This window comes from Salmo salar, chromosome ssa14 (genome assembly GCF_905237065.1).
Source record: "Salmo salar chromosome ssa14, Ssal_v3.1, whole genome shotgun sequence".
Taxonomy (NCBI): domain Eukaryota; kingdom Metazoa; phylum Chordata; class Actinopteri; order Salmoniformes; family Salmonidae; genus Salmo; species Salmo salar.
This window is the reverse complement of record NC_059455.1, coordinates 94932393-94958081: the sequence shown is the minus strand read 5'-3', so window position 1 is coordinate 94958081 and position 25689 is coordinate 94932393. Positions and strand designations below refer to the sequence as shown.

Here is a 25689-nt window from a genome sequence, read left to right as displayed (position 1 = left end):
GTGTCTGTGAGTATAACAGAACTCATTTGGCAGGCAAAAACCTGACAAGGTTTCAGGCAGGAAGTGGCCTGTCTGACAAGGTGTCGTTCTTCTTGTCTCTGTTTATTGAAGAGTGAGGATCTTAGCTGTCCCGTGACACTTCCTACGGCTGCCATAGGGTCTCAGAAGGCGGCAAAAAGCGGAATCGTGGCTTTGCAGGCTCTGGCTGAAAAAAAGTAGCGCGTTTGGGTAGTGGCTGGTTACAGTACTGTGAGACTCAGGCTCGTGCCCGCGTCGACCGAAAGCTTTGTTTACTTTCCTCTGTTTAGCTAAATGGACATTCCCGGTCGGAATATTATCGCTTTTTTACGAGAAAAATTGCATAAAAATGGATTTTAAACAGCGGTTGACATGCTTCGAAGTACGGTAGTGGAATATTTAGATTTTTTTTGTCACGAATTGCACCATGCGCACGACCCTGATTTACCATTTCAGATAGTGTCTGGGACGCACGAACAAAACGCCGCTATTCGGATATAACGATGGATTATTTTGGACCAAACCAACATTTGTTATTGAAGTAGCAGTCCTGAGAGTGCATTCTGACAAAGACAACAAAAGGTAATCAAACTTTTATAATAGTAAAGCTGATATTGGTGAGTGCTAAACTTGCCGGGTGTCTAAATAGCTAGCCCGTGATGCCTGGGCTATGTACTTAGAATATTGCAAAATGTGCTTTCATCGAGTGCATAGAGGAGTTCTGTATCTATAATTCTTAAAATAATTGTTATGCTTTTTGTGAACGTTTATCGTGAGTAATTTAGTAAAATGTTAGCGAATTCCCCGGAAGTTTGCGGGGGGTATGCTAGTTCTGAACGTCACATGCTAATGTAAAAAGCTGGTTTTTGATATAAATATGAACTTGATTGAACAAAACATGCATGTATTGTATAACATAATGTCCTAGGGTTGTCATCTGATGAAGATCATCAAAGGTTAGTGCTGCATTTAGCTGTCTTCTGGGTTTTTGTGACATTATATGCTAGCTTGAAAAATGGGTGTCTGATTATTTCTGGCTTGGTACCCTGCTGACATAATCTAATGTTTTGCTTTCGTTGTAAAGCCTTTTTGAAATCGGACAGTGTGGTTAGATTAACGAGAGTCTTGTCTTTAAATAGCTGTAAAATAGTCATATGTTTGAGAAATTGAAGTAATAGGATTTTTAAGGTTTTTAAAATCGCGCCACAGGCTTCAAGTGGCTGTTACGTAGGTGGGACGAATTCGTCCCGCCTAGCCCATAGAGGTTAATGATAAAAAAACGGAATAGAGCTAAACAAAGGCTAAATCCTAGAGGAAAACCTGGTTCTATCAGGAATTCTATCAGTAAGACCCAAGTGCAGACTGTGTGAAGTAACAGGGGCAGAGGTTGGTAATCCAGAAGTGGAGCAAAGGTACAGGATGGCAGGCAGGCTCAGGCAGAGTGGTCAGGTGGGTGGGTACAGGATCAGGACAGTCAAGGGTCAAAAACCAGGAGGATGAGAAGAAAAAAAAAGAATCGGAGAAAAAACAGGAGCAGAGACAAAAACTGGTTGACTTGAACAAACAAGACGAACAGACAGAAAACAGGTATAAATACCCAGAAGATAAGTGGGGAAGATGGGCGACACCTGGAAGGGGTGGAGACAAGCACAAGGACAGGTGAAACAGATCAGGGCGCGACAGTACGCCAAATACTGTATAAAGTAAAGTTGCTTACTAAGACGACATTGAATGTTCCTGAGAGGCCTAGTTACAGGTCTGACTTAAATCGTCTTGAAAATCTATGACAAGACTTCAAAATGGCTGACTAGCAATGGTCAACAACCAACTTGACAGAGCTTGAAGAATTTTTTTAAAGAATAATGTGCAAATCTTGTACAATCCAGGTTTGCAAAGCTTCTTAGAGACTAACCCAGAAAGACGCACAGCTGTAATCACTGCCAACGGTGATTCTAACATGTATTGACTCAGGGGTGAATATGTATCTAATCAAGACATTAGTGTTACAGATATATTTATATATATATATATATTATATAATATATTATATATTATATATTATTTATATTATTATTTATATATATATATAAATATATATATATATATATTTTTTTTTTTTTACAAAAGTTCAGATTTTTCTACCACTTTCAAATCACAGAGTATTTTGCGTAGATCGTTGACAAAATTGTTCAATTAAATTAATTTTAATCCCCAATTTGTAACACAACAAAACGTGGAAAAAGTAAAGGGGTGGGAATACTTTCTGAAGGCACTGTAAATACCTCGTGAGCTTAGTTCAAAAGTATTATCTCATCAGAACCCAACATATACAGTGCCGTGAAAAAATAATTGCCCCCCAATTGAGATGTCATGGAAGGACTTGAAACGAGCAGTTCATGCTTGAAAACACACAAATGTCGCTGAGTTAAAGGAGTTCTGCGTGCAAGAGTGGGTCAGAATTCCTCCACAGCGACGTGAGAGACTGATCAACAACTACAGAAAATACTTTTTCAAGGCACTGTAAGCTTGCTTTACTCCAATGTTGGTAAAACATATATAATTGTAAACAAATACTGTATTCAAGACATGGTTACAACTATATTTTTGATCTCGTGAATGGCCAGTCTTTGTATCTATAGCTACATCCCCATCCCGTAGCCATTTTTACCAATAAAAAGATGTGGTCTTCTTTGTTATTGTTTGAACAGTGTCCTAGGAAACATGACTCCACAGGCACAGCTGTATGCTGAATGAAAACACAACATGTAAAGTGTTGGTGTCATGTTTCATGAGCTCAAATAAAACATCCCATACATTTTCCATAGCCACAATAAGCTTATTTTTCTCTAATTTTGTGCACAAATTTGTTTACATCCCTGTTAGTGTGCATTTCTCCTTTGCCAAGATAATCAATCCACCTAACAGGTGTGGCATATCAAGACAGAACACATGTTCGGCTAAAATTTGATCATTGAGGTACTTAATGAATGATTGGAAATGAAAGAGACTGGGGGTTATGTTAGAAGTTAATGCTTCTCAGAAGAAAGAAGAAGGCTTTCGAGTGTGTTTGATGGAGGAGAGGAGAGCGATGTGTTGATACAGGGGAGACTGATAAACATCTGTGTATTAGATGAAAGAGGGTTTGAGGTCAGGAGGTGAGGACAGAGAGTAATAAATGTTTGGAATCCTGTTACCCTTTTAATTCGCTTCCTGTAGAGCCATAAATCCTTATCTCAGCTCGCTGATCACCATAGCTGCACCCACCCGTAGCACGCGCTCCAGCAGGTATATCTCACTTGTCACCCCCAAAGCCAATTCCTCCTTTGGCCGCCTCTCCTTCCAGGTCTCTGCTGCCAATGACTGGAACGAACTACAAAAATCTCTGAAACTGGAAACACTTATCTCCCTCACTAGCTTTAAGCACCAGCTGTCAGAGCAGCTCACAGTTCACTGCACCTGTACATAGCCCATCTATAATTTAGCCCAAACAACTACCTCTTCCCCTACTGTATTTATTTATTTATTTTGCTCCTTTGCACCCCAGTATTTCTACTTTGCACACTCATCTACTGTGAAATCTACCATTCCAGTGTTTTAATTGCTATATTGTATTTACTTCGCCACCATGGCCTTTTTTTGCCTTTACCTCCCTTATCTCACCTCATTTGCTCACATTGTATATAGACTTATTTTTCTACTGTACTATTGACTGTATGTTTGTTTTACTCCATGTGTAACTCTGTGTTGTTGTATGTGTCGAACTGCTTCGCTTTATCTTGGCCAGGTCGCAGTTGTAAATGAGAACTTGTTCTCAACTAGCCTACCTGGTTATATAAAGGTGAAATAAAACAAATGTAAGGATTGGAGAGAAAGGGGAGTGTCTTAAGTAGGATGCATATAAACTGTGAAGTCTGAAATCTTTTGCTGTCTGTTTACAGCTGTACAGAACCTTTTGGGGATTTTAAATATAATATTAAACTTGGTTAAAGCTTCTCCAGTGTCCGTGAGTGATTTATTCTGAAAAATAAGAACCTAACACACAATTGCACCTTGTGCTGGGGACACCAAAAGGCTTGAATGTGCAGTTTTGTCACAAATCCGAATGCCACAGATGTTTCAACTTTTGCAGCGGCATGCAATTTGGGCATGCTGACTGCAGGAATGTCCACCAGAGCTTTTCCCAGTCTCAATATTGTTTTCTTGTCCTGTTGTTATTCATCCGCTTTCAAAATCAACTGTTTATCTTATGTTTGCTTTTTTTCATCTGTTTTGAAACGCTTTTTTAAAATGTAACTTAAAAGAGTATTACTATTATCATTAACGAGGTATTCAATCAAACTATTCAGCGGACATCAGCTCACCATAGCTCAGGGACCTCTCCATGACCTGCTCCAGGACCTGGTTCCTCAGGGAGAAGGTGAAGTTGACTGCCCCACCAGCCTGCATCACGAGCTGGGTACGGAGGGAGAGGAGCAGGCCCGGGGCCCTGGACGACTGGGTCACTGAGATGTTATGCGTGAGGTTATGGCCATGCGGGTCCAACCAGCGGACCTCTGGTTCTGGGTAACCATCAGTCTCATAGAGGAAGGTCATGTAAGAGTGCTGGGCCTGGACTGTGAGGTGTGGCTCTGTGTAGAATGCTAGAGAGAGAGGAGTGGGATAGAGAGAGAGAGTGTGGAGTGGGATAGAGAGAGAGAGAGATAGATAGAGAGAGAGTGGAGTGGGATAGAGAGAGAGAGAGAGAGAGAGTGGAGTAGGATAGAGAGAGAGAGAGAGTGGAGTGGGATAGAGAGAGAGAGAGTGGAGTGGGATAGAGAGAGAGAGAGAGAGAGTGGGATAGAGAGAGAGAGATAGAGAGAGTGGAGTGGGATAGAGAGAGAGAGAGAGAGAGAGAGAGAGAGAGAGAGAGAGAGAGAGAGAGAGAGAGAGAGAGAGAGAGAGAGAGAGAGAGAGAGAGAGAGAGAGAGAGAGAGAGAGAGAGAGAGAGAGAGATAGAGAGAGAGGAGTGGGATAGAGAGAGAGAGAGAGAGAGAGTGGAGTGGGATAGAGAGAGAGAGAGAGAGAGAGATGGAGAGAGGGATGGAATAGAGTGAACAGACAGGCATTACATGAATGGGGAAACAGGTGAACAAAGTAACCATTCATCTGTCAGTCCCCGGTGAGGTGAGGCTCTGTGCAGAGAGAGAGAGAGAGAGAGGGATGGATGGAATAGAGAGAACAGACATGCATTACATGAAGGAAACAGGGGTACAAAGCAACCATTCATCTGTCAGTCCCCAACTCCATGGGCCAGTCTAACCCTATTGACCCATCGAATTCTCAATAAATGTGTTGACTTCTTCTTTCAAATATCCCACAGTAATCACTGATACCACATAATCTCTTCAGTCAAATACAAAGATATAGAAGAATATATAGAAGGCAATATCCACAAAGGCTACTTATTCCAAATGTAATATCCATGAAGGCTGCTTCTATAAAACAATAAAACATCCAGAAAGGCTTTTTCATTGTTTAGGCCATACCTCTTTGGGACTTTCCAGGGCAGGACAAGAAAAGTATAGTGAGAGAGAGAGGAGAAGAGAGGAGAGCGAGAGAGAGAGAGAGAGGGAGAGAGGGAGGGTTAAGGGCCTGGAATGTGAAAAAGTTAAGAGTGCCCATGAGGTTCCTGAAAGTCTTCATTCAGTATGTACTGTTTAATAATCTAAACAGCATTTGTGGAGATGAATGTTTCTTTCCTCTGTACCTGGTTTCAAAAAGAAAACATCCACCAGCAAGCTAGGTAGCTAAACAATGAAAGGTGCACAATCCATGGCTCCAAAGCTGACTAACTAGCTAGCTACTCTGTAAGTTACAGTAGCTAGAAAGTAATCGAAAAACAAGTTGAGGAAAAAAGTTGTTAACCTCTTACATCTAGACGTTCCGTTAGCGGAACACCTGCTCCAATATCCAATGATGGGTGTGGCGCGAAATACAAAGTCCTCTAAAATCCGAAAACTTCCATTTTTGAAACATATGACTATTTTACAGCATTTTAAAGACAAGACTCTCGTTAATCTAACCACACTGTCCGATTTCAAAAGGCTTTACAGCGAAAGCAAAACATTAGATTATGTCAGCAGAGTACCCAGCCAGAAATAATCAGACACCCATTTTTCTAGCTAGCATATAATGTCACAAAAAACAAAACCACAGCTAAATGCAGCACTAATCTTTGATGATCTTCATCATATGACAACCCTAGGACATTATGTTATACAATGCATGCATGTTTTGTTCAATCAAGTTCAAATTTATATCAAAAACCAGCTTTTTTACATAATGTTTTGCTTTCGTTGTAAAGCCTTTTTGAAATCGGACAGTGTGGTTAGATTAACGATAGTCTTGTCTTTAAAATTGTGTAAAATAGTCATATGTTTGAAAAATTGAAGTTTTTGCATTTTTGAGGAATTTGAATAACGCGCCACGGGATTACACTGGCTGTTGAGTAGGTGGGACGCAAGCGTCCCACCTAGCCCATAGAGGTTAATAAGTGAATAAAGATTTAGTTTAAGTATAACTCTGACTTGTATGATACGTTTGTCTCTCCTCATTTGATAGTAAAGATATTAACCACCACAGTGACCGTGTGTGCGTGTGTGAGTGGTCACTGTGCGACAGATGGAAGACAAAAGCCAATGGGAGTGGAATAGAGAGAACAGACAGGCATTACATGAAGGGGGAAACAAGTGGGACAAAGCAACCATTGGATAGAGAGAGAGAGAGAGAGAGAGAGAGAGACAGGGAGAGAGACAGAGAGAGAGACAGAGAGAGACAGAGAGAGAGAGACAGAGAGAGTTAAAGAAAATAAACGGATAAAGAGAGGTTGAAGGGGATATGTAGCTCGGTAATGTAGCTCAGTGGACCCTGGTATAAAGTAGTAGACTGGATAAGCAATATGGTGCCGTTTGTAGCCAGTGAGTTGGGGAAAATTCCAGACCAAAATGACGTGAATGTTTTATCCGGAACTTGTTATTCTTAGTCAGGACGAGGCTATCGTATATTATTTTTTCAAACACCGTCATCTTTCCAGGTAATCTAAAGAATGTATTTTCACAGCCACAGAGATGACTTGGTATTTTCCCCGACTAATATTCACACTTCTTTACGGGATCTAGTCCTGTGTAGTAATACCACTAAAACAGGAAATGAGTTGAAGCAAAAAAGGGCCAGACCCTTCCTGGTTTACTTTTACAGTAAAATAGAGGGAGTCAATTCAGGTCAGCCCTGTCTGCTTTAAAAGGCAAAAATGAATCTAGGTCAGGGTAGAGCTGTGGCATTTTGTCAGACGGTTATTGTCAGGCAAATGACTGCCGGTCTCACGGTAATTGACCGTTAATTAACAAACACATTTAGCATCTCCTGGCCTCCACACATACAAGCAGCTGATGCGTGACTTTGGAACAGATACATAAAAAAGTCTAATACCTCAATTGAATTATACACCATCACAATAAATGCATAATTCATTTGTGTCAGGTCTAAAGAAACATTATGATATGAAGAAAATGTATTTCAGAAGAACAGAATATGAGTCCCGTGCTATAATTTTATTTTATATGATTTTATAGTAAGAAGAATATAATTGAACAGTGTGCTTGGCCACGGATGTTGGGCGATTAGGCTTGGCTTACAGTCGGTGATCCAATTCATCCCAAAGGTGTTTGATGGGGTTGAGGTCAGGGCTCTGTGCAAGCCAGTCAAGTTCTTCCACACTGATCTCGACAAACCATTTCTGTATAGACCTCGCTTTGTGCTTAGGAGCATTCTCATGTTGGAACAGGAAAGGGCCTTCCCTAAACTGTTGCAACAAAGTTAGAAACAAAGAATTGTCTAGAATGTCATTGTATAGTTATTGTGTTGTCATTGCTTGCATAGGCAGTTTGGAACTTGGTAGTGAGTGTTACAACCGAGGACTGATGATTATTACACGCTTCAGCACTCGGCGGTCCCGTTCTGTGAACTTGTGTGGCCTTCTGTCACGGGTGTCGTATGAATTGGACCAAAACGCAGCGGGAATGTGAATGCTCATTATCTTCTTTAATAAACAAAAATGGACACGGAACAAAAAGAACGACGAAAACAGTCTTGTCAGGTGCAACAAACACTAAACAGGAAACAACTACCCACAAATCCCATAGAAAAAACACCCCTACTAAATAGGACCTTCAATTAGAGGCAACGAGGAACAGCTGCCTCCAATTGAAGGTCAAAACAATAAACTAGACATAGAAATAGAAAAACGAGAAAATAGGACATAGAAATACAAAACATAGAACACAACCCAAAAACCCAAACAACACAAAACAAACACACCCCCTGCCACATCCTGACCAAACTACAATAACAAATAACCTCTTTTACTGGTCAGGACGTGACACCTACCACTTCACGGCTGAGCCATTGTTGATCCTAGACATTTCCACTTCCCAATAACAGCAATTACAGTTGACTGGGGCAGCTCTAGCAGGGCAGACATAGGACGAACTGACTTGTTGGAAATTTGGCATCCTATGACGGTGCCACGTTGAAAGTCATTGAGTTCTTCAGGGCCATTCTACTGCCTATGTTTATCTATGTAGATTGCATAAATGTGTGGTTGATTTTATACACCTGTCAGCAACAGATGTGGCAGAAACCACTAATTGGAAGGGTTGTCCACATACACCATACAAAAAAGTATCTCTCTCTCTCTCTTTCTCTCTCTCTCTCTTTCTCCCTCTCTTTCTCTCTCTCTCTTTCTCTCTCTCTCTTTCTCTCTCTCTCTCTATCTCTTTCTCCCTCTCTTTCTCTCTCTCTCTTTCTCTCTCTCTCTTTCTCTCTCTCTCTCTCCCTCTCTCTTTCTCTCTCTCTTTCTCTCTCTCTTTCCCCTCTTTCTCCCTCTCTTTCTCTCTCCTTCTCTCTCCTTCTCTCTCTCTTTCTCTATATATACAGTACCACTCAAACGTTTGGACACACCTACTCATTCAAGGGTTTTTCTTTATTTTTACTATTTTGTAAATTGCAGAATAATAGTGAAGACATCAAAACTATGAAATAACACATATGGAATCATGTAGTAACCAAAAAGTGTTAACCTCTCGCATCTAGATGTTCCGCGAGCGGAATGCCTCACCAGTATCCAATGGTAGAGCGTGGCGCGAAATACAAAAACCTTAAAAATGCTATAACTTCAATTTCTCAAACATATGACTATTTTACACCATTTGAAAGATAAGACTCTCGTTAATCCAACCACATTGTCCAATTTCAAAAAGGCTTTACAGCGAAAGCAAAACATTAGATTATGTCAGTACCCAGCAAAAAATAATCACACAGCTATTTTCAAAACAAGCATATATGTCACAAAAACCCAAACCACAGCTAAATGCAGCACTAACCTTTGATGATCTTCATCAGATGACACTCCTAGGACATTATGTTATACAATACATGCATGTTTTGTTCAATCAAGTTCATATTTATATCAAAAAACAGCTTTTTACATTAGCATGTGATGTTCAGAACTAGTATACCCACCGAAAACGTCCGGTGAATTTACTAAATTACTCATCATAAACGTTTACAAAATACATAACAATTATCTTAAGAATTATAGATACAGAACTCTTTTATGCAATCGCTATGTCAGATTTTAAAATAGCTTTTCGGCGAAAGCACATTTTGCAATATTCTGAGTACATTGCTCGGCCATCACAAGCTAGCTATTCAGACACCCGCCAACTTCGGGGCTCACTAAACTCAGAATTACTATTAGAAAAATTGTATTACCTTTGCTGTTCTTCGTCAGAATGCACTGCCAGGACTTCTACTTCAACAACAAATGTTGTTTTGGTTCCAAATAATCCATAGTTATATCCAAATACCTCCGTTTTGTTCGTGCGTTCAGGTCACTATCCAAAGGGTAACGCGCGAGCATATTTCGTGACAAAAAATTTTCAAAATGTTCCATTACCGTACTTAGAAGCATGTCAAACGCTGTTTAAAATCAATTTTTATGCTAATATTCCAACCGGACAATGTTGTATTCATTCAAAGAGGGAAATAAAAAATGTTTGAGGTCTCGTGAATGCGCATCTCCAGTCTCTCTGTCACCAGGCAGTCCACTGACAAACTATGCTGCTGTTATCTGCCCAGAGACAGGAGACGCGTCATTCCGGTTTCTGAAGGCTTTAGAGAGCCAATGGAAGCCTTAGAAAGTGTCACGTAACAGCACAGATACTGTAATTTCGATAGAGATGCAACAGAAGAACTACAAATTGTCAGACAGGCCACTTCCTGCTTGGAATCTTCTCAGGTTTTTGCCTGCCGTATGAGTTCTGTTATACTCACAGACACCATTCAAACAGTTTTAGAAACTTTAGAGCGTTTTCTATCCAAATCTACTAATAATATGCATATTCTCAAGAGTAGTAACCAGTTTAAATTGGGTACGTTTTTTTTATCCGGCCGTGAAAATACTGCCCCCTATCCCAGACAGGTTAAACAAATCAAAATATATTTTATATTTGAGATACTTCAAAGAAGCCACCCTTTGCCTTGATGGCAGCTTTAGCATTCTCTCAACCAGCTTCATGAGGTAGTCACCTGGAATGAATTTCAATAAACAGGTGTGCCTTGTTAAAAGTAAATTAGTGGAATGTCTTTCCTTCTTAATGTGTTTGAGCCAATCAGTTGTGCTGTGACCAGGTAGGTGTGGTATACAGAAGATAGCCCTATTTGGTAAAAGACCAAGTCCATGTTATGGCAAGAAAAGCTCAAATAAGCAAAGAGAAATGACAGTCAATCCGTAAAATGTCAACTTTCTTCAAGTGCAGTCGCAAAAACCATCACGCGCTGTGATGAAACTGGCTCTCAAGAGGACCACCAAAGGAAAGGAAGACCCAGAGATATCCTCTGCTGCAGAGGATACATTCATTAGAGTTAACTGCACCTAAGATTGCAGCCCAAAAAAATGCTTCACAGAGTTCAAGTAACAGACACATCTCAACATCAACTGTTCAGAGGAGACTGCGTAAATCAGGCCTTCATGGTCAAATTTCTGCAAAGAAAACCACTACTAAAGGACACCAATAAGATGAAAAGACTTGCTATGTAGCATATCTGAAGAATATGTAGGATAGAATAGTACATTTACAGCAATAGTTGAATAGGATGGCCTTGACTAGAATACACTATATAAACTCAGTCCTCTAACTGTCAACTGCGTTTATTTTCAGCAAACTTAACATGTGTAAATATTTCTATGAACGTTACAAGATTCAACAACTGAGACATAAACTGAACAAGTTCCACAGACATGTGACTAACATAAATGGAATAATGTGTCCCTGAACAAAGGGGGGGTCAAAATCAAAAGTAACAGTCAGTATCTGGTGTGGCCACCAGCTGCATTAAGTACTGCAGTGCATCTCCTCCTCATGGACTGCACCAGATTTGCCAGTTCTTGCTTTGAGATGTTACCCCACTCTTCCACCAAGGCACCTGCAAATTCCCTGACATTTCTGGGGGGAATGGCCCTAGCCCTCACCCTCCGATCCAACAGGTCCCAGATGGGCTCAATGGGATCGAGATCCGGGCTCTTCGCTGGCCATGTAGAACCCTGACATTCCTGTCTTGCAGGAAATCATGCACAGAACGAGCAGTATGGCTGGTGGAATTGTCATGCTGGAGGGTCATGTCAGGATGAGCCTGCAGGAAGGGTACCACATGAGGGAGGAGGATGTCTTCCCTGTAACGCACAGCGTTGAGATTGCCTGCAATGACAACAAGCTCAGTCCAATGATGCTGTGACACACTGCCCCAGACCATGATGGACCCTCCACCTCCAAATCGATCCCGCTCCAGAGTACAGGCCTCAGTGTAACGTTCATTGCTTTGACGATAAACGCAAATCCAACCATCACCCCTGGTGAGACAAAACCGCGACTCGTCAGTGAAGAGCACTTTTTGCCAGTCCTGTCTGGTCCAGCGACGGTGGGTTTGTGCCCATAGGCGACGTTGTTGCTGGTGATGTCTGGTGAGGACATGCCTTACAACAGGCCTACAAGCCCGCAGTCCAGCCTCTCTCAGCCCATTGCGGACAGTCTGAGCACTGATGGAGGGATTGTGCATTCCTGGTGTAACTCGGGCAGTTGTTGTTGCCATCCTGTACCTGTCCCACAGGTGTGATGTTCGGATGTACCGATCCTGTGCAGGTGTTGTTACACGTGGCCTGCCACTGTGAGGATGATCAGCTGTACATCCTTTCTCCCTGTAGCGCTGTCTTAGGCATCTTACAGTACGGACATTGTAATTTATTGCCCTGGCCACATCTGCAGTCCTCATGCCTCCTTGCAGCATGCCTAAGGCATGTTCACACAGATGAGCAGGGACCTTGGGCATCTTTCTTTTGGTGTTTCTCAGAGTCAGCAGAAAGGCCTCTTTAGTGACCTAAGTTTTCATAACTGTGACCTTAATTGCCTACCATCTGTAAGCTGTTAGTGTCTTAATGTGTAATGGCGGATGGTTGCAAATCTGAGTCCATAGCTCAGGTGTTCCGCAAGGTTCTATTTTGGGCCCGCTGTTGTTCATTTTGTATATCAACAACATTGGGGATCTTATTGAAACAAACGGATGTTCATTTTTATGCAGATGATACTGTTCTTTATTCAAGTGGTTGTAGTTTATCATGAGCTTTTGAAAATGCCCAAAGAGAATTTAACATCATACAACAGAATCTGTATGATTTAAAGCTGATTCTAAATTAGAGTAAAACAAAATGCCAGGCATTTCAAATGCCAGGCATGTTACAAATCATGTCATTGCTACATTGGCTGGACATAATATAGAGCAAGTTAAAGTGTACAAATATTTGGGTGTGTGGGTTGTTGATAAGCTGAGCTTCACTGTTCATGTAGAGAACTTGATAAGGATCTCAAGCTGAAAATAGGATTTTATTACCAGCATAAGGCTTGTTTTTTTTTGAGGCCAGGAAGGAGCTGGTACGATTACTGTCGGTTTTAGATTTTAGTGATGTTATATATATGCAGGCCTCAGCCACTTCCCTGAGAGCATTTGATTCAGTATATCATGCAGCCCTCAGGTTCATTACAAATCAGAAACGTCTAACATATCATTGTGATCTCTACAGCGCTGTTGGCTGGTCGTCATTTACCTTGCGTAGGCTTAAACACTGGTATACACTGATTTATAAGGCCATATTGGGTAAAATGCCATTTTATTTCTGTACTTTTTTAGTCAGGTCAGTAAATAAATATCAATTACGGTCCCATTCTGATGTGCTTCTAACAGTACCAAGAATTAGAACAGGTCATGGTAGAAATAGTTTAGTTGGTGGAGTTTAAACACTTGATGGATGTATATATTATAGAAGAGTGTTATCATTTTTAGGCCAGCTGATTTTAGTCAAGATGTTTGTGTTTTTAAATGTAATATGTTTATAGTTTTGTTTAATGTTGTGTTAGTGTATGACATTTGGTTTGTCTGAAACGTTGTTCCCCTTGCTGCTATTGGATCAGGTCTCTCTTGGAAAAGAGATATTTATCTCAATGAGAATAAACCTGTATAAATAAAGGTAAAATAAAAGTTTTCGGAATTTCGAGGACTTTGTATTTCGCGCCACGCCCATCATTGGATATTGGAGCAGGTGTTCCGCTAGCGGAACGTCTACATGTAAGAGGTTATTAACTCAGTTGCAGGAGAGGTAGGAAACCACTCATGATTTTTACCATGAGGAAAATGGTGACTTTAAAATAGTTACAAAGTTTAATGGCTTTGACAGGGGAAAACTGAGGATGGATCAACAGCATTGTAATTACTCCACAATACTAACGTAAATGACAGAGGGAAAAGAAGGAAGCCTGTAGAGAATAAAAATATGACAAAAGATGCTTCCTGTTTTCAATAATGCACTTAAGTAATACTGCAAAAAGGTGGCAACATTGGAAACACAAGACAAAGAGCTGTGACACATGGTTTTGATCCTAAACACATGAAAAGTGTGATGTATACAGAGGGTATGGGGCAACAGAAGACCAACAGCAGAGGGGCTAATGATCTTGGAGATGGGGAAAGGGCCGATAAACCGGGGGAAAGTTTGTTGGGATCCACCCGGTGGAGCAGATCTTGAGTGGACAGCTGTACCCTCTGCCCGAAACGATACCCGGGAGCCGGGATCCGGTGGCGGTCCGCTTGTCATCGATACTTGGAGGTGGTCTTGAGAAGAGCCGACCGGGCTATGGTCCAGGTACAACGACAGGGGCGGACAATCATCTGGACCGAGGGTGTGCCGACCTCTTGCTCTGGGAAGAGCGGGGGCTGATAACCCAGGGAACACTCAAAGGGCAAGAGACCTGTGGCAGAGCAAGGAAGGGTGTTGCGGACATATTCAACCCACACTAGTTGCTGGCTCCATGTGGTGGGGTTGGCGGAGACCAGGCAGCGAAGAGTCGTCTCCAGGTCTTGGTTGGCTCGCTCCGACTGGCCATTGGACTGGGTGTTGAACCCGGAGGACAGACTGGCCGACGACCTACTGAGTATGCGGAACGCCTTCCAGAACCGGGACGAGAACTGAGGACCCCGGTCGGAGACCATGTCCACTGGGAGTCCATGGATCCGCAAGACGTGCTGCACCATGAGCTGGACCGTTTCTTTGGCAGAGGGTAGCTTGGGGAGAGGAATGAAGTAGGCGGCTTTGGAAAACCGGTCCACTACTGTCAGGATGGCGGGGGGAGACCCGTGACAAAGTCCAGGGATATGTGAGACCAGGGACGGTGAGGAACAGGCAGGGGTTGAAGGAGACCAGCAGGAGCTTGCCGGTTAGTCTTGTTCTGCACACAGATCATGCATGAGTTTGACATGCTTCGAAGTACGGTAATGGAATATTTTGACATTTTTGGTCACGAAACGCGCCGGGCGCGTCACCCTTCTTTGCCCTTCGGATAGTGTCTTGAACGCACGAACAAAACGCCGCTATTTGGATATAACTATGGATTATTTGGAACCAAACCAACATTTGTTATTGAACTAGAATCCTGGGAGTGCATTCTGACGAAGAACAGCAAAGATAATCCAATTTTTCTTATAGTAAATCTGAGTTTGGTGAGGGCCAAACTTGGTGGGTGTCTAAATAGCTAGCTCGTGATGCCGGGCTATCTACTCAGAATATTGCAAAATGTGCTTTCACCGAAAAGCTATTTTAAAATCGGACACCGCGATTGCATAAAGGAGTTCTGTATCTATAATTCTTAAAATAATTGTTATGTTTTTTGTGAACGTTTATCGTGAGTAATTTAGTAAATTCACCGGAAGTGTTCGGTGGGAATGCTAGTTCTGAACATCACATGCTAATGTAAAAAGCTGTTTTTTGATATAAATATGAACTTGATTGAACAAAACATGCATGTATTGTATAACATAATGTCCTAGGAGTGTCATCTGATGAAGATCATCAAAGGTTAGTGCTGCATTTAGCTGTGGTTTTGTTTTTTGTGACATTATATGCTAACTTGAAAAATGGGTGTCTGATTATTTCTGGCTGGGTACTCTGCTGACATAATCTAATGTTTTGCTTTCGCTGTAAAGCCTTTTTGAAATCGGACAGTGTGGTTAGATAAAGGAGAGTCTTGTCTTTAAAATGGTGTAAAATAGTCATATGTTTGAAAAATTGAAGTTTTCGGAATTTCGAGGACTTTGTATTTCGCGCCACGCCCATCATTGGATATTGGAGCAGGTGTTCCGCTAGCGGAACGTCTACATGTAAGAGGTTATTAACTCAGTTGCAGGAGAGGTAGGAAACCACTCATGATTTTTACCATGAGGAAAATGGTGACTTTAAAATAGTTACAAAGTTTAATGGCTTTGACAGGGGAAAACTGAGGATGGATCAACAGCATTGTAATTACTCCACAATACTAACGTAAATGACAGAGGGAAAAGAAGGAAGCCTGTAGAGAATAAAAATATGACAAAAGATGCTTCCTGTTTTCAATAATGCACTTAAGTAATACTGCAAAAAAGGTGGCAACATTGGAAACACAAGACAAAGAGCTGTGACACATGGTTTTGATCCTAAACACATGAAAAGTGTGATGTATACAGAGGGTATGGGGCAACAGAAGACCAACAGCAGAGGGGCTAATGATCTTGGAGATGGGGAAAGGGCCGATAAACCGGGGGGAAAGTTTGCTGGGATCCACCCGGTGGAGCAGATCTTGAGTGGACAGCTGTACCCTCTGCCCGAAACGATACCCGGGAGCCGGGATCCGGTGGCGGTCCGCTTGTCATCGATACTTGGAGGTGGTCTTGAGAAGAGCCGACCGGGCTATGGTCCAGGTACAACGACAGGGGCGGACAATCATCTGGACCGAGGGTGTGCCGACCTCTTGCTCTGGGAAGAGCGGGGGCTGATAACCCAGGGAACACTCAAAGGGCAAGAGACCTGTGGCAGAGCAAGGAAGGGTGTTGCGGACATATTCAACCCACACTAGTTGCTGGCTCCATGTGGTGGGGTTGGCGGAGACCAGGCAGCGAAGAGTCGTCTCCAGGTCTTGGTTGGCTCGCTCCGACTGGCCATTGGACTGGGTGTTGAACCCGGAGGACAGACTGGCCGACGACCTACTGAGTATGCGGAACGCCTTCCAGAACCGGGACGAGAACTGAGGACCCCGGTCGGAGACCATGTCCACTGGGAGTCCATGGATCCGCAAGACGTGCTGCACCATGAGCTGGACCGTTTCTTTGGCAGAGGGTAGCTTGGGGAGAGGAATGAAGTAGGCGGCTTTGGAAAACCGGTCCACTACTGTCAGGATGGCGGGGGGAGACCCGTGACAAAGTCCAGGGATATGTGAGACCAGGGACGGTGAGGAACAGGCAGGGGTTGAAGGAGACCAGCAGGAGCTTGCCGGTTAGTCTTGTTCTGCACACAGATCATGCATGAGGCGACGAACGCAGAAACGTCAGGAGCCAAGGTAGGCCACCAAAAGCGTTGTCACACAAAGGCCAGGGTCTGACGAGAGCCTGGGTGGCAGGAACTTGGACATGTAAACTTCGGGCGTCATCGGGATTCTTCAAAGACGAGGGGTGAATCGAAAGTGCGAACCTGGGCGACAGAGTACAGATTCCCTTTCCCTCCTACGTTCTCAAAGTCGCAAATCGATCCGGATGGTCAAGGCAATGAGGGAGTCAAGGTCCATGGGCAGCTCCTGGGCTGCGAACTCATCTTTAATCACCTCCGATACTCTGTGAAGGAACATGTCAAACAATGCTTCCGGGTTACAGGCACTCTCAGCCAACAACCTGCGAAAATCCACTGTGTAGTCTTGACATAGCTGGAGCAACTCATGAGCAGCCTCTCTCCCGGACAACGGAGAATCAAACACCTCCCGAACCTCCGCTATCAACTCCTCCAGACTGAGGCAGATGGTGGAGTGTTGCTCCCACACCACCGTAGCCCAGGCGAGTGCCCTCCCAGTCATCAGCGTTATGATGTACGCTATCCTCGAGCGGTCAGTGGGGAACGAAGAAGGCTGCAGATGGAAAATGAGGGAGCACTGGGAGAGAAAAGCCAGGCAAGTTCCAGAATCTCCAGCGTAGCGCTCAGGAGGAGGTAAGCGGGGTTCTCAGGACAATGGGGTAGGCTGAGAGATTACTGGTGTGACCCGCTGCCCAATAGGGGAATCTGCTGAATTGCTCCAGCAATGCGTCAAATGCCTGGTCATGGCATTCTGCCAGGGTATGGAGTCCCTTCATAAGACATTGCAGTAACTCCTTGTGTCTTCCAATGGTGGCTCCTTGCAGGGAGATAGCATTGTGGAGCTGGTCTGAGTCTGCTGGGTTAGTCATGGCCAGTTCGTACTATAAGAACTCAGAATAAGGGCCAGATGCAGACAGCTAGAGTCACAGATGTTTATTGACCCAAACAGGGGGCAGGCAAAAGACAGGCCAAAGGCAGGCAGAGGTCCGTAATCCAGGGCAGAGTCAATAAGGTACAGAACAGCAGGCAGGCTGGGGTCAGGACAGGCAGAGGTTCAGAAACGGGTCAGAGTCAGGCAGGTACAGAATGGTAGGCAGGCTCGGGGTCAGGGCATGCAGAATGGTCAGAACCGGGGAAACTATGAAACAGAACTTGAGAAAGCAGGGAGACGGGAAAACACGCTGGTAAGACCTGACAAGACAAGACGAACTGGCAACACACAAACAGAGAACACAGATAGAAATACCCAGGGGATAATGGGGAAGATAGGCGACACCTAAATGAGGAAAGATAATTGAACAAAAGACATCAGGAGAAGTAGGGGGAATAGAGTAGAGAGAAGAAAAGCAAACCTACCTGCGTATTTGAGCTGGACCTCAGCCTTTCCTGTCCCCTTCATGTTATTAACCGAACAGAGATATCTTCCCTGATCCCCTGGACCTACACTCTCCAACCTGAGGGATGCGTTTCCCCCAGGGAGCTGGGAATGGAACAGTCCAGTGCGGTTGTGGTACTCCCCGCTCTGGCGTGCCAGTTGGTCTGTTCCGTAGTAGAAACTGTGGACCACCCGCGAATCTTCTACCCTCTGCCATGTCACCACGAGACCCTCTTCCAGGGGGGCACCAGAGTCAAGACTAGGGGGGAACACACAGCCCAAAACAGCCGGTTGGTCATAGACGGCTACCACTCTGGGCTGGGGCGCCTGTACTTCGAAGGCATCTGGGGGAACAAGGGAGAGACTTGAGTTTGTGTGTCTGGGTGTGTGTGTGTGTCATGGTAGGGACAAAAGGGTTAGAAAGATATTAACTTATAACAAAGGGGATAGATGCAGTAGTGTGTGCTGGTTTGTAAAGCAGAGGAGCTGGATTTCCCATCAGTACACTTTGCTTCCATAGCCGTAGGCTCCGCTCCACAATGCACATAAATCATGTCCATAAATGCACACATCTTCAATTTCACTCAGTTATTAACAAGATTCAAAAGGCACTCGCACATCTGAGCAATCTTGTTACAGGTGCATGGCAACAGTTGAAACAGGATGAATGAAAAAAGGAAACCGCACACTGTTCTTGATAGTATCACTGATATTTAATAAGCTTACGTATCGGCCTAACCGATACGTATGATGTACCCAATGATTAATGAAAACTTGCTATGTCCTCGTTGTGATTTTATTGACGTGTTCGGTACGTTTTGTCTATACACTTTTGTAATATTTGTGAAATGCATATTGTTATGTTTGGTAGCACTTATTTATTTTTCCTTTGCCTCCAACCCCTTTCCATACGTGGAACGGATGTGGGTGGGGCTAGGTTTACATAGAGGTGCTGTTTTCCGAAAATTCACAAAAGCTCTGACGAAGGCCGTTAGGCCGATACGCAAGCTTATTAAATATCAGTGATACTATCAAGAACAGTGTGCGGTTTCCTTTTTTCCTTCACTCAGTTATTAACAACCAGCTCTAATCCATGGTCAGTGTGGAGGTCTAATGTAGGAAGAAGATACAGTACATTAGATAGCACTAAAATTCCTTATGCAAAACGGCAAGGGTTAAAGGGGCAATCTGAGATTTCTACATCCAATTCCTGTACTTTTAAATGAATGATATATCATCATTGATTCTTGAAGAATATATTAAAAGCCTCATGAGCTTAGTTCAACTGTCTTAGCGTACGACATCACAGTCCAAAATATTAACTTGTATTACTTTTAATAGTAAATAAACATTGTATAGTTTAAAAAAACATTGCTTCCATTGCTTTGTCTATGAATGTAAGAGTGGTTTTGGACAGTTCAACATTTACTGGAGCTGGTCCAACTGGAGGTATCCCATAAAATACATGTACTCACTTTGGCCAAAATATTTTCACATGACCCTTTCCTTGTCCTGTAAAAACATTTGAACACCCTCCCCAATCCTATTATTTACTCAAAAAGAATGATTACTACCACAAATGGCTGTAGCGCAGCGAAGCACGGCCAGAAGTTTGAAGGTTCGCCGAAGCACGACGGACAAGCTCACTCTCCCTGCCTGTTTCATTAAAGAGATCAGAGCCGGACGCAGACAATCATCAGCTAAATGGAAATAAGATTTTCAACATTTATATTTATACTGTATAAAATAATTTTATATGCAATGATTTTCCACCAACAGGTTTCTGTCCCAATGCACCACACATAACCAGAAAGCAACGCATAACTGCATAACGATTACCGACTTCTGGTGCTTCATTATGGTTTGTGTTTTCAACAAAACAATCAAATAGAGTATGTCTGACAAACAGAAAACACATCGCTCCCTACCCAGTATCAAAGGCCTTTTTTATCTTCTATATGGAACCTTTATTTAACTAGGCAAGTTAGTTTGCTTGGGAAAAATGGTGAATACAGAGGACCGTGTTGTAGGTGTTTCAGGGGAAAGGTGTACATTTGAGCTCCATCATCTAGGATGTGACAATGGTTAATAAAATCTCTTCATTTCTGCCCATTTTTTTTGCACGGTCTTGAAGGCCTTCTTATACAGCTGCAACTGTATATGCATTTATAAATCAAGACCTTTCTTGAGTTGGGCTCTGGGATGGTGCAACTGGAGGGAGGTTGAGAATGTGAGCCTATGGTTGTGTGGGGGGAAAGAGTTGAGTGTGTGTGTGTATGAGTGTGTGGGGGAAGGGTTGAGAATGTGAGCCTATGGTTGTGTGGGGGGAAAGGGTTGAGTGTGTGGGTGTATGAGTGTGTGGGTGTATGTGCGTATCCCACAACTATTGCGAGGGAGTAAAATATATTAGGGACAATATAGGATGATAAACAATAATTGTTTGCTAATATAATAATTGCTTGCAATAATGTAATTTTGGTAATGGCGAGACTGGTGAGAGGTAAAATCCTTTGCATAAATTGCCTACATTACTACAAATATTAATAGCTAATTATGGAAAATAAGAAACAGGATTTTTAAAATATATATTTTTTTTGATGGCTATATATAATACAAATCGAGATGAGGGCGATGGAAATGCATACGGAGGTTGATCTACTTCTGTTCTGTAAATGGCACTGTGTGCTCTTTTCGAAGGATGGATCCCAGTCTGTTCAGGGCCCTGGGATACGGGGGGTCGGGGGGTGGTCTGCCGGGCATTGGGATGACAACCCAACTAGGGATGAGGAGGGCTTTTAGTGGGTGGAATAGTAGGGACCAATTGGAGGTTTACTTAGTAGCAATGCAAATATCATGGTACAGCTATATAGACACTCAATCATCATGTTACTTTTTAATGGTACGTTTATAAGCATATATTTTGATAAATGGAATTGAAAGTTGTGTCTCATTATGGTAAGTGGTGAATTAAGCATAGCCAGTTACAATTGTAATGGCCTAGCAGATAATAAGAAAAGACGATCAGTATTTACCTGGCTAAAAGAGAAGGAATATAATATCTATTGTTTACAGGAAACTCATTCAACAATTTTAGATGAAGTTTTGTGGATAAAAGACTGGGGGGTGAAATATATTTCTCCCATGGGGCAAAGAAATTCAAAAGGGGTGATGGTTTTAATTAACAGTAATTTTGATCCAAATGTGCAAATTGTCCAAACAGATCATGAAGATAGATGGATTATTTTAAATATGTTATTGGACAATAAACAGATATGGCTTATTAACCTATACGGTCCAAATAAAGATGATACAAGCTTCTTTGAAAATATATATAAGAATTTATCAACTCTACAAGAAACACTAGACTCTATTATTATGGTGGGAGATTTTAATACGGTCTTAAATACCTCTATGGACCGGAAAGGAAATCACACTACAAACTATCACCCTCAGACAGTTAAGGAAATCATGAATGTCATGGATATATTGGAATTAGTGGATATATGGAGACTTAAATACCCTGACCTAGTGAGACATACATGGCGGAGGCTTAATCAAGCTAGTCGTCTTGACTACTTTCTTATGCCATTCTCTCTGCTCTGGCACCAAAAGTTTAAAAAAAAGTGACTGAACTCCAATCCTCTCTACTTGTAAGTGTTTTCCATCTGTACCAGGTTAGGCGGTTTCTGGCGGAACATTTATTTGCTTACTAAGACGTGAGAGAGCCTTCATTCGATACTACTTTCTTATGCCATTTTCTCTGGCACCAAAAGTTTAAAAAAGTGTTGATAGGGGACAGAATGCGGTCGGATCATCACATAATTGGCATATATATTACTCTTAAAGAATTTCCATGTTGGCTAGGATATTGGAAATTTAATCAAAGCCTACTAGATGATAAATTGTTTAGAACTAGGACAGAAGAATTTATAACTGACTTTTTCAGACAAAACATAGGTACAGCAGATCCCTTTATTGTATGGGACACTTTTAAATGTGCCTTTAGAGGCCATGCAATTCAGTACTCATCTATAAAACAAAAGCAATTTAGATCAAAAGAGTCCATATTAACAAAGGAAATTGAAAAGGAGCTATTGAAATGTTAAATTTTGAAAAATGAATGTAAAATCTGGGCAAACTAAAGGCTGTGCAATGTGTAGCAAACAGCTGGAGGCAGGGCTTCCTACAGAGCTCCATTTTTATGGAATGGTCTGCCTACCCATGTGAGAGACGCAGACTCTGTCTCAACCTTTAAGTCTTTATTGAATACTCATCTCTTCAGTAGGTCTTATGACTGAGTGTAGTCTGGCCCAGGAGTGTGAAGGTGAACAGAAATGCACTGGAGCAACGAACCGCCCTTGCTGTCTCTGCCTGGCCAGTTCCCCTCTCTCCACTGGGATTCTCTGCCTCTAACCCTATTACAGGGGCTGAGTCACTGGCTTATTGGTGTTCTTCCATGCCGTCCCTAGGAGGGGTGCATCACTTGAGTGGGTTGAGTCACTGACATGATCTTCCTGTCTGGGTTGGCGCCCCCACTTGGGGCGGAGATCTTGGTGGGCTATATTCGGCCTTGTCTTATGTTGGTGGTTGAAGTTGGTGGTTGAAGATATCCCTCTAGTGGTGTCGGAGCTGTGCTTTGGCAAAGTGGGTGGGGTTATATCCTGCCTGTTTGGCCCTGTCTGGGGTTATAGTCGGACGGGGCCACATTGTCTCCCGACCCCTCATGTCTCAGCCTACAGTATTTATGCTGCAGTAGTTTATGTGTCGGGGAGGCTAGGGTCAGTCTGTTATATCTGGAGTATTTCTATTGTCTTATCCGGTGTCCTGTGTGAATTTAAGTATGCTCTCTCTAATTCTTTCTTACTTTCTCTCTCTTGGAGGACATGAGCCCTAGGACCAAGCCCTAGGACTCCTTGCTGTCCCCAGTCCACCTGGCCGTGCTGCTGCTCCAGTTTCAACTGTTCTGCCTGCAGCTATAGAACCCTGACCTGTTCAGCGGACGTGCTACCTGTCCCAGACAGGGAGAGAGAGTTTTCAACTCTCTAGAGACAGCAGGAGCGGTAGAGATACTCTGAATGATCGGCTATGAAAAGCCAACTGACATTTACTCCTGACGTGCTGACCTGTTGCACCCTCTACAACCACTGTGATTATTATTATTTGACCCTGCTGGTCATTTATGAACATTTGAACATCTTGGCCATGTTCTGTCATAATCTCCACCCGGCACAGCCAGAAGAGGACTGGCCACCCCTCATAGCTTGGTTCCTCTCTAGGTTTCTTCCTAGGTTCTGGCCTTTCTAGGGAGTTTTTCCTAGCCACCGTGCTTCTACACCTGCATTGCTTGCTGTTTGGGGTTTTAGGCTGGGTTTCTGTACAGCACTTTGAGATATCAGCTGATGTAAGAAGGGCTTTATAAATACATTTGATTTTGATTTGATTTGTAGGCCCACTGAGTGGACATTCTGAACCTTGTTTGAAGTCAGTAAATCACATGACCAAGGAGCTATTGAAATTGTAAATAAATAAAATGTAAATAACTAATTTAAAATAGTGCGAGATGTAAATCGACAAAAAAAAGTGTGTGCAATATGTGTCTATGCCATCGGGTTAGCTACAACCCGTTTTGAAAGTTTTAGGAGTAATGGTTAAACAGCTACTGAAATTTGAAAAAAATTGATTTATCACTATGTTGACGGTCCCTAACGGCTGTTGGTGGACGTAAGAAAAAATACTGGCGAATATCCGTTGAATATCCAACCTGAAACTGTCTTTACCTCGGTAGAAGAGCAACACATTAACATCAACAGGACAGAGGATATACCCATTGGACTTGGTTGAATATCCAACCTGAAACTGTCTTTACCTCGGTAGAAGAGCAACACATTAACATCAACAGGACAGAGGATATATCCATTGGACTTGGTTGAATATCCAACCTGAAACTGTCTTTACCTCGGTAGAAGAGCAACACATTAACATCAACAGGACAGAGGATATACCCATTGGACTTGGGGCTCTGCTGGTAGTTTGACTCATACTCAGATTGTTTTATTCTGCTTTGCCATTAAAATCATAATAAACGCTGAGAACTAAAATATTGTGTTATTGTTGTTATTGTTATGCGTATTATTATTAATAATAGGGGAGGGGGTAGTTCAAAAAATGTACACGGAAAGGTTCTTCAAAAGGTTATTCAAGGATCCATTAAAACCCCCACAGTTTCACTTCGAAGAACTCCTAAAAGCAGGAAACTTTTCTTTTTAGAGTGTACCCCAGTAAATGTCGAACTCTCTCTTACATTTATTTCTCCAGACTCATCCAGCTGTTTACCAGAATAGGGATTTTCCCTTTAGAGATTTAGTTGTACACTTGTAAATGATATTTTGTCTTTAAATCGCTTCAGTAGCCTTGCAAGAACGTCCTTCATCCAGCTACTTTCAACTTGTTTATAAATACCCACTGCAGAAGGCTGCGTAGGCTATTACTGTGTAATAATAATTAAACATTACTTTGATTTAAAAACCGTTGGCACAACTACGATATCTCAATACCTGTGCTTTTCATATTGAATTACAAAACAATCTGAAAATGTCTTTATCATATTAAAACTTACCAATGTCTCCGAGTGCAGCGATGAGCAGAATACAGAACCATTCCGACATCTCTAATCGTTTGATGGGTGTCCTGTCTGTAAAATAAACTTCACCATCAGGACTTTTACTATTTCCACGGATCTGAAATGTAGGCTGTCTCAAATGGGTACACCGTAACACGTCTTAGTAAGCAAATAAATGTTCCGCCAGAAACCGCCTAACCTGGCACAGATGGAAAACCATTACGTCGTTCTATTTCTGTAGTTTGGTAGTGAGGATTGGCGTTTAGTCCGTGCCTGACTCTCAATGAGTCGTGGTCACTCATGTCTACTAGAAAAATATACTAGAATAATCTAGACTGATTGTTTGCCTAGTCATTATGTTTTAAATAAAAACACAGTGTCCCTTAAGAGGAGACGTTGAAAATTCTAGCCATTTGGCTGCTGATGTTATAAAGTGCCCATCAAAGAAGGCTCAAGGTCATTGGCCACAGATAAAAAGATGTTAAATCACGTTATATGTACAGCAGCTTTGATTGGACTGATCATGTCAACATCATATTTTCACAATGTCACAGCTTTCGGAAATATTGGACCAATGCGCAGCGTGATCGTAGTTCCACATCTTTTATTTTAGTCGTGGAGCTCATGCAATAAATCATAAACTTGAAATACGAAAACAAGAAA

General features: G+C 42.4%; 1 protein-coding gene across 2 annotated transcripts in view; it reads right to left on the bottom strand.

The window, feature by feature from the left end:
- LOC123726888 (CD276 antigen) overlaps positions 1-25487 on the bottom strand; it is a 45954-nt gene extending 20467 nt beyond the window's left edge. The window contains exons 1-3 of one of the 2 annotated variants that reach the window (XM_045695058.1): positions 25024-25487; positions 18389-18751; positions 4380-4658 (exon numbers count right to left, since the gene is read on the bottom strand). In XM_045695058.1, coding sequence (XP_045551014.1) covers positions 4380-4658; positions 18389-18751; positions 25024-25072 — 691 coding nt within the window. In that variant the 5' untranslated portion in view covers positions 25073-25487. The remainder of the gene's footprint in view (positions 1-4379; positions 4659-18388; positions 18752-25023) is intronic. The other variant, XM_045695059.1, reaches the window with a different exon arrangement.
- Positions 25488-25689: the final 202 nt, after the last annotated feature.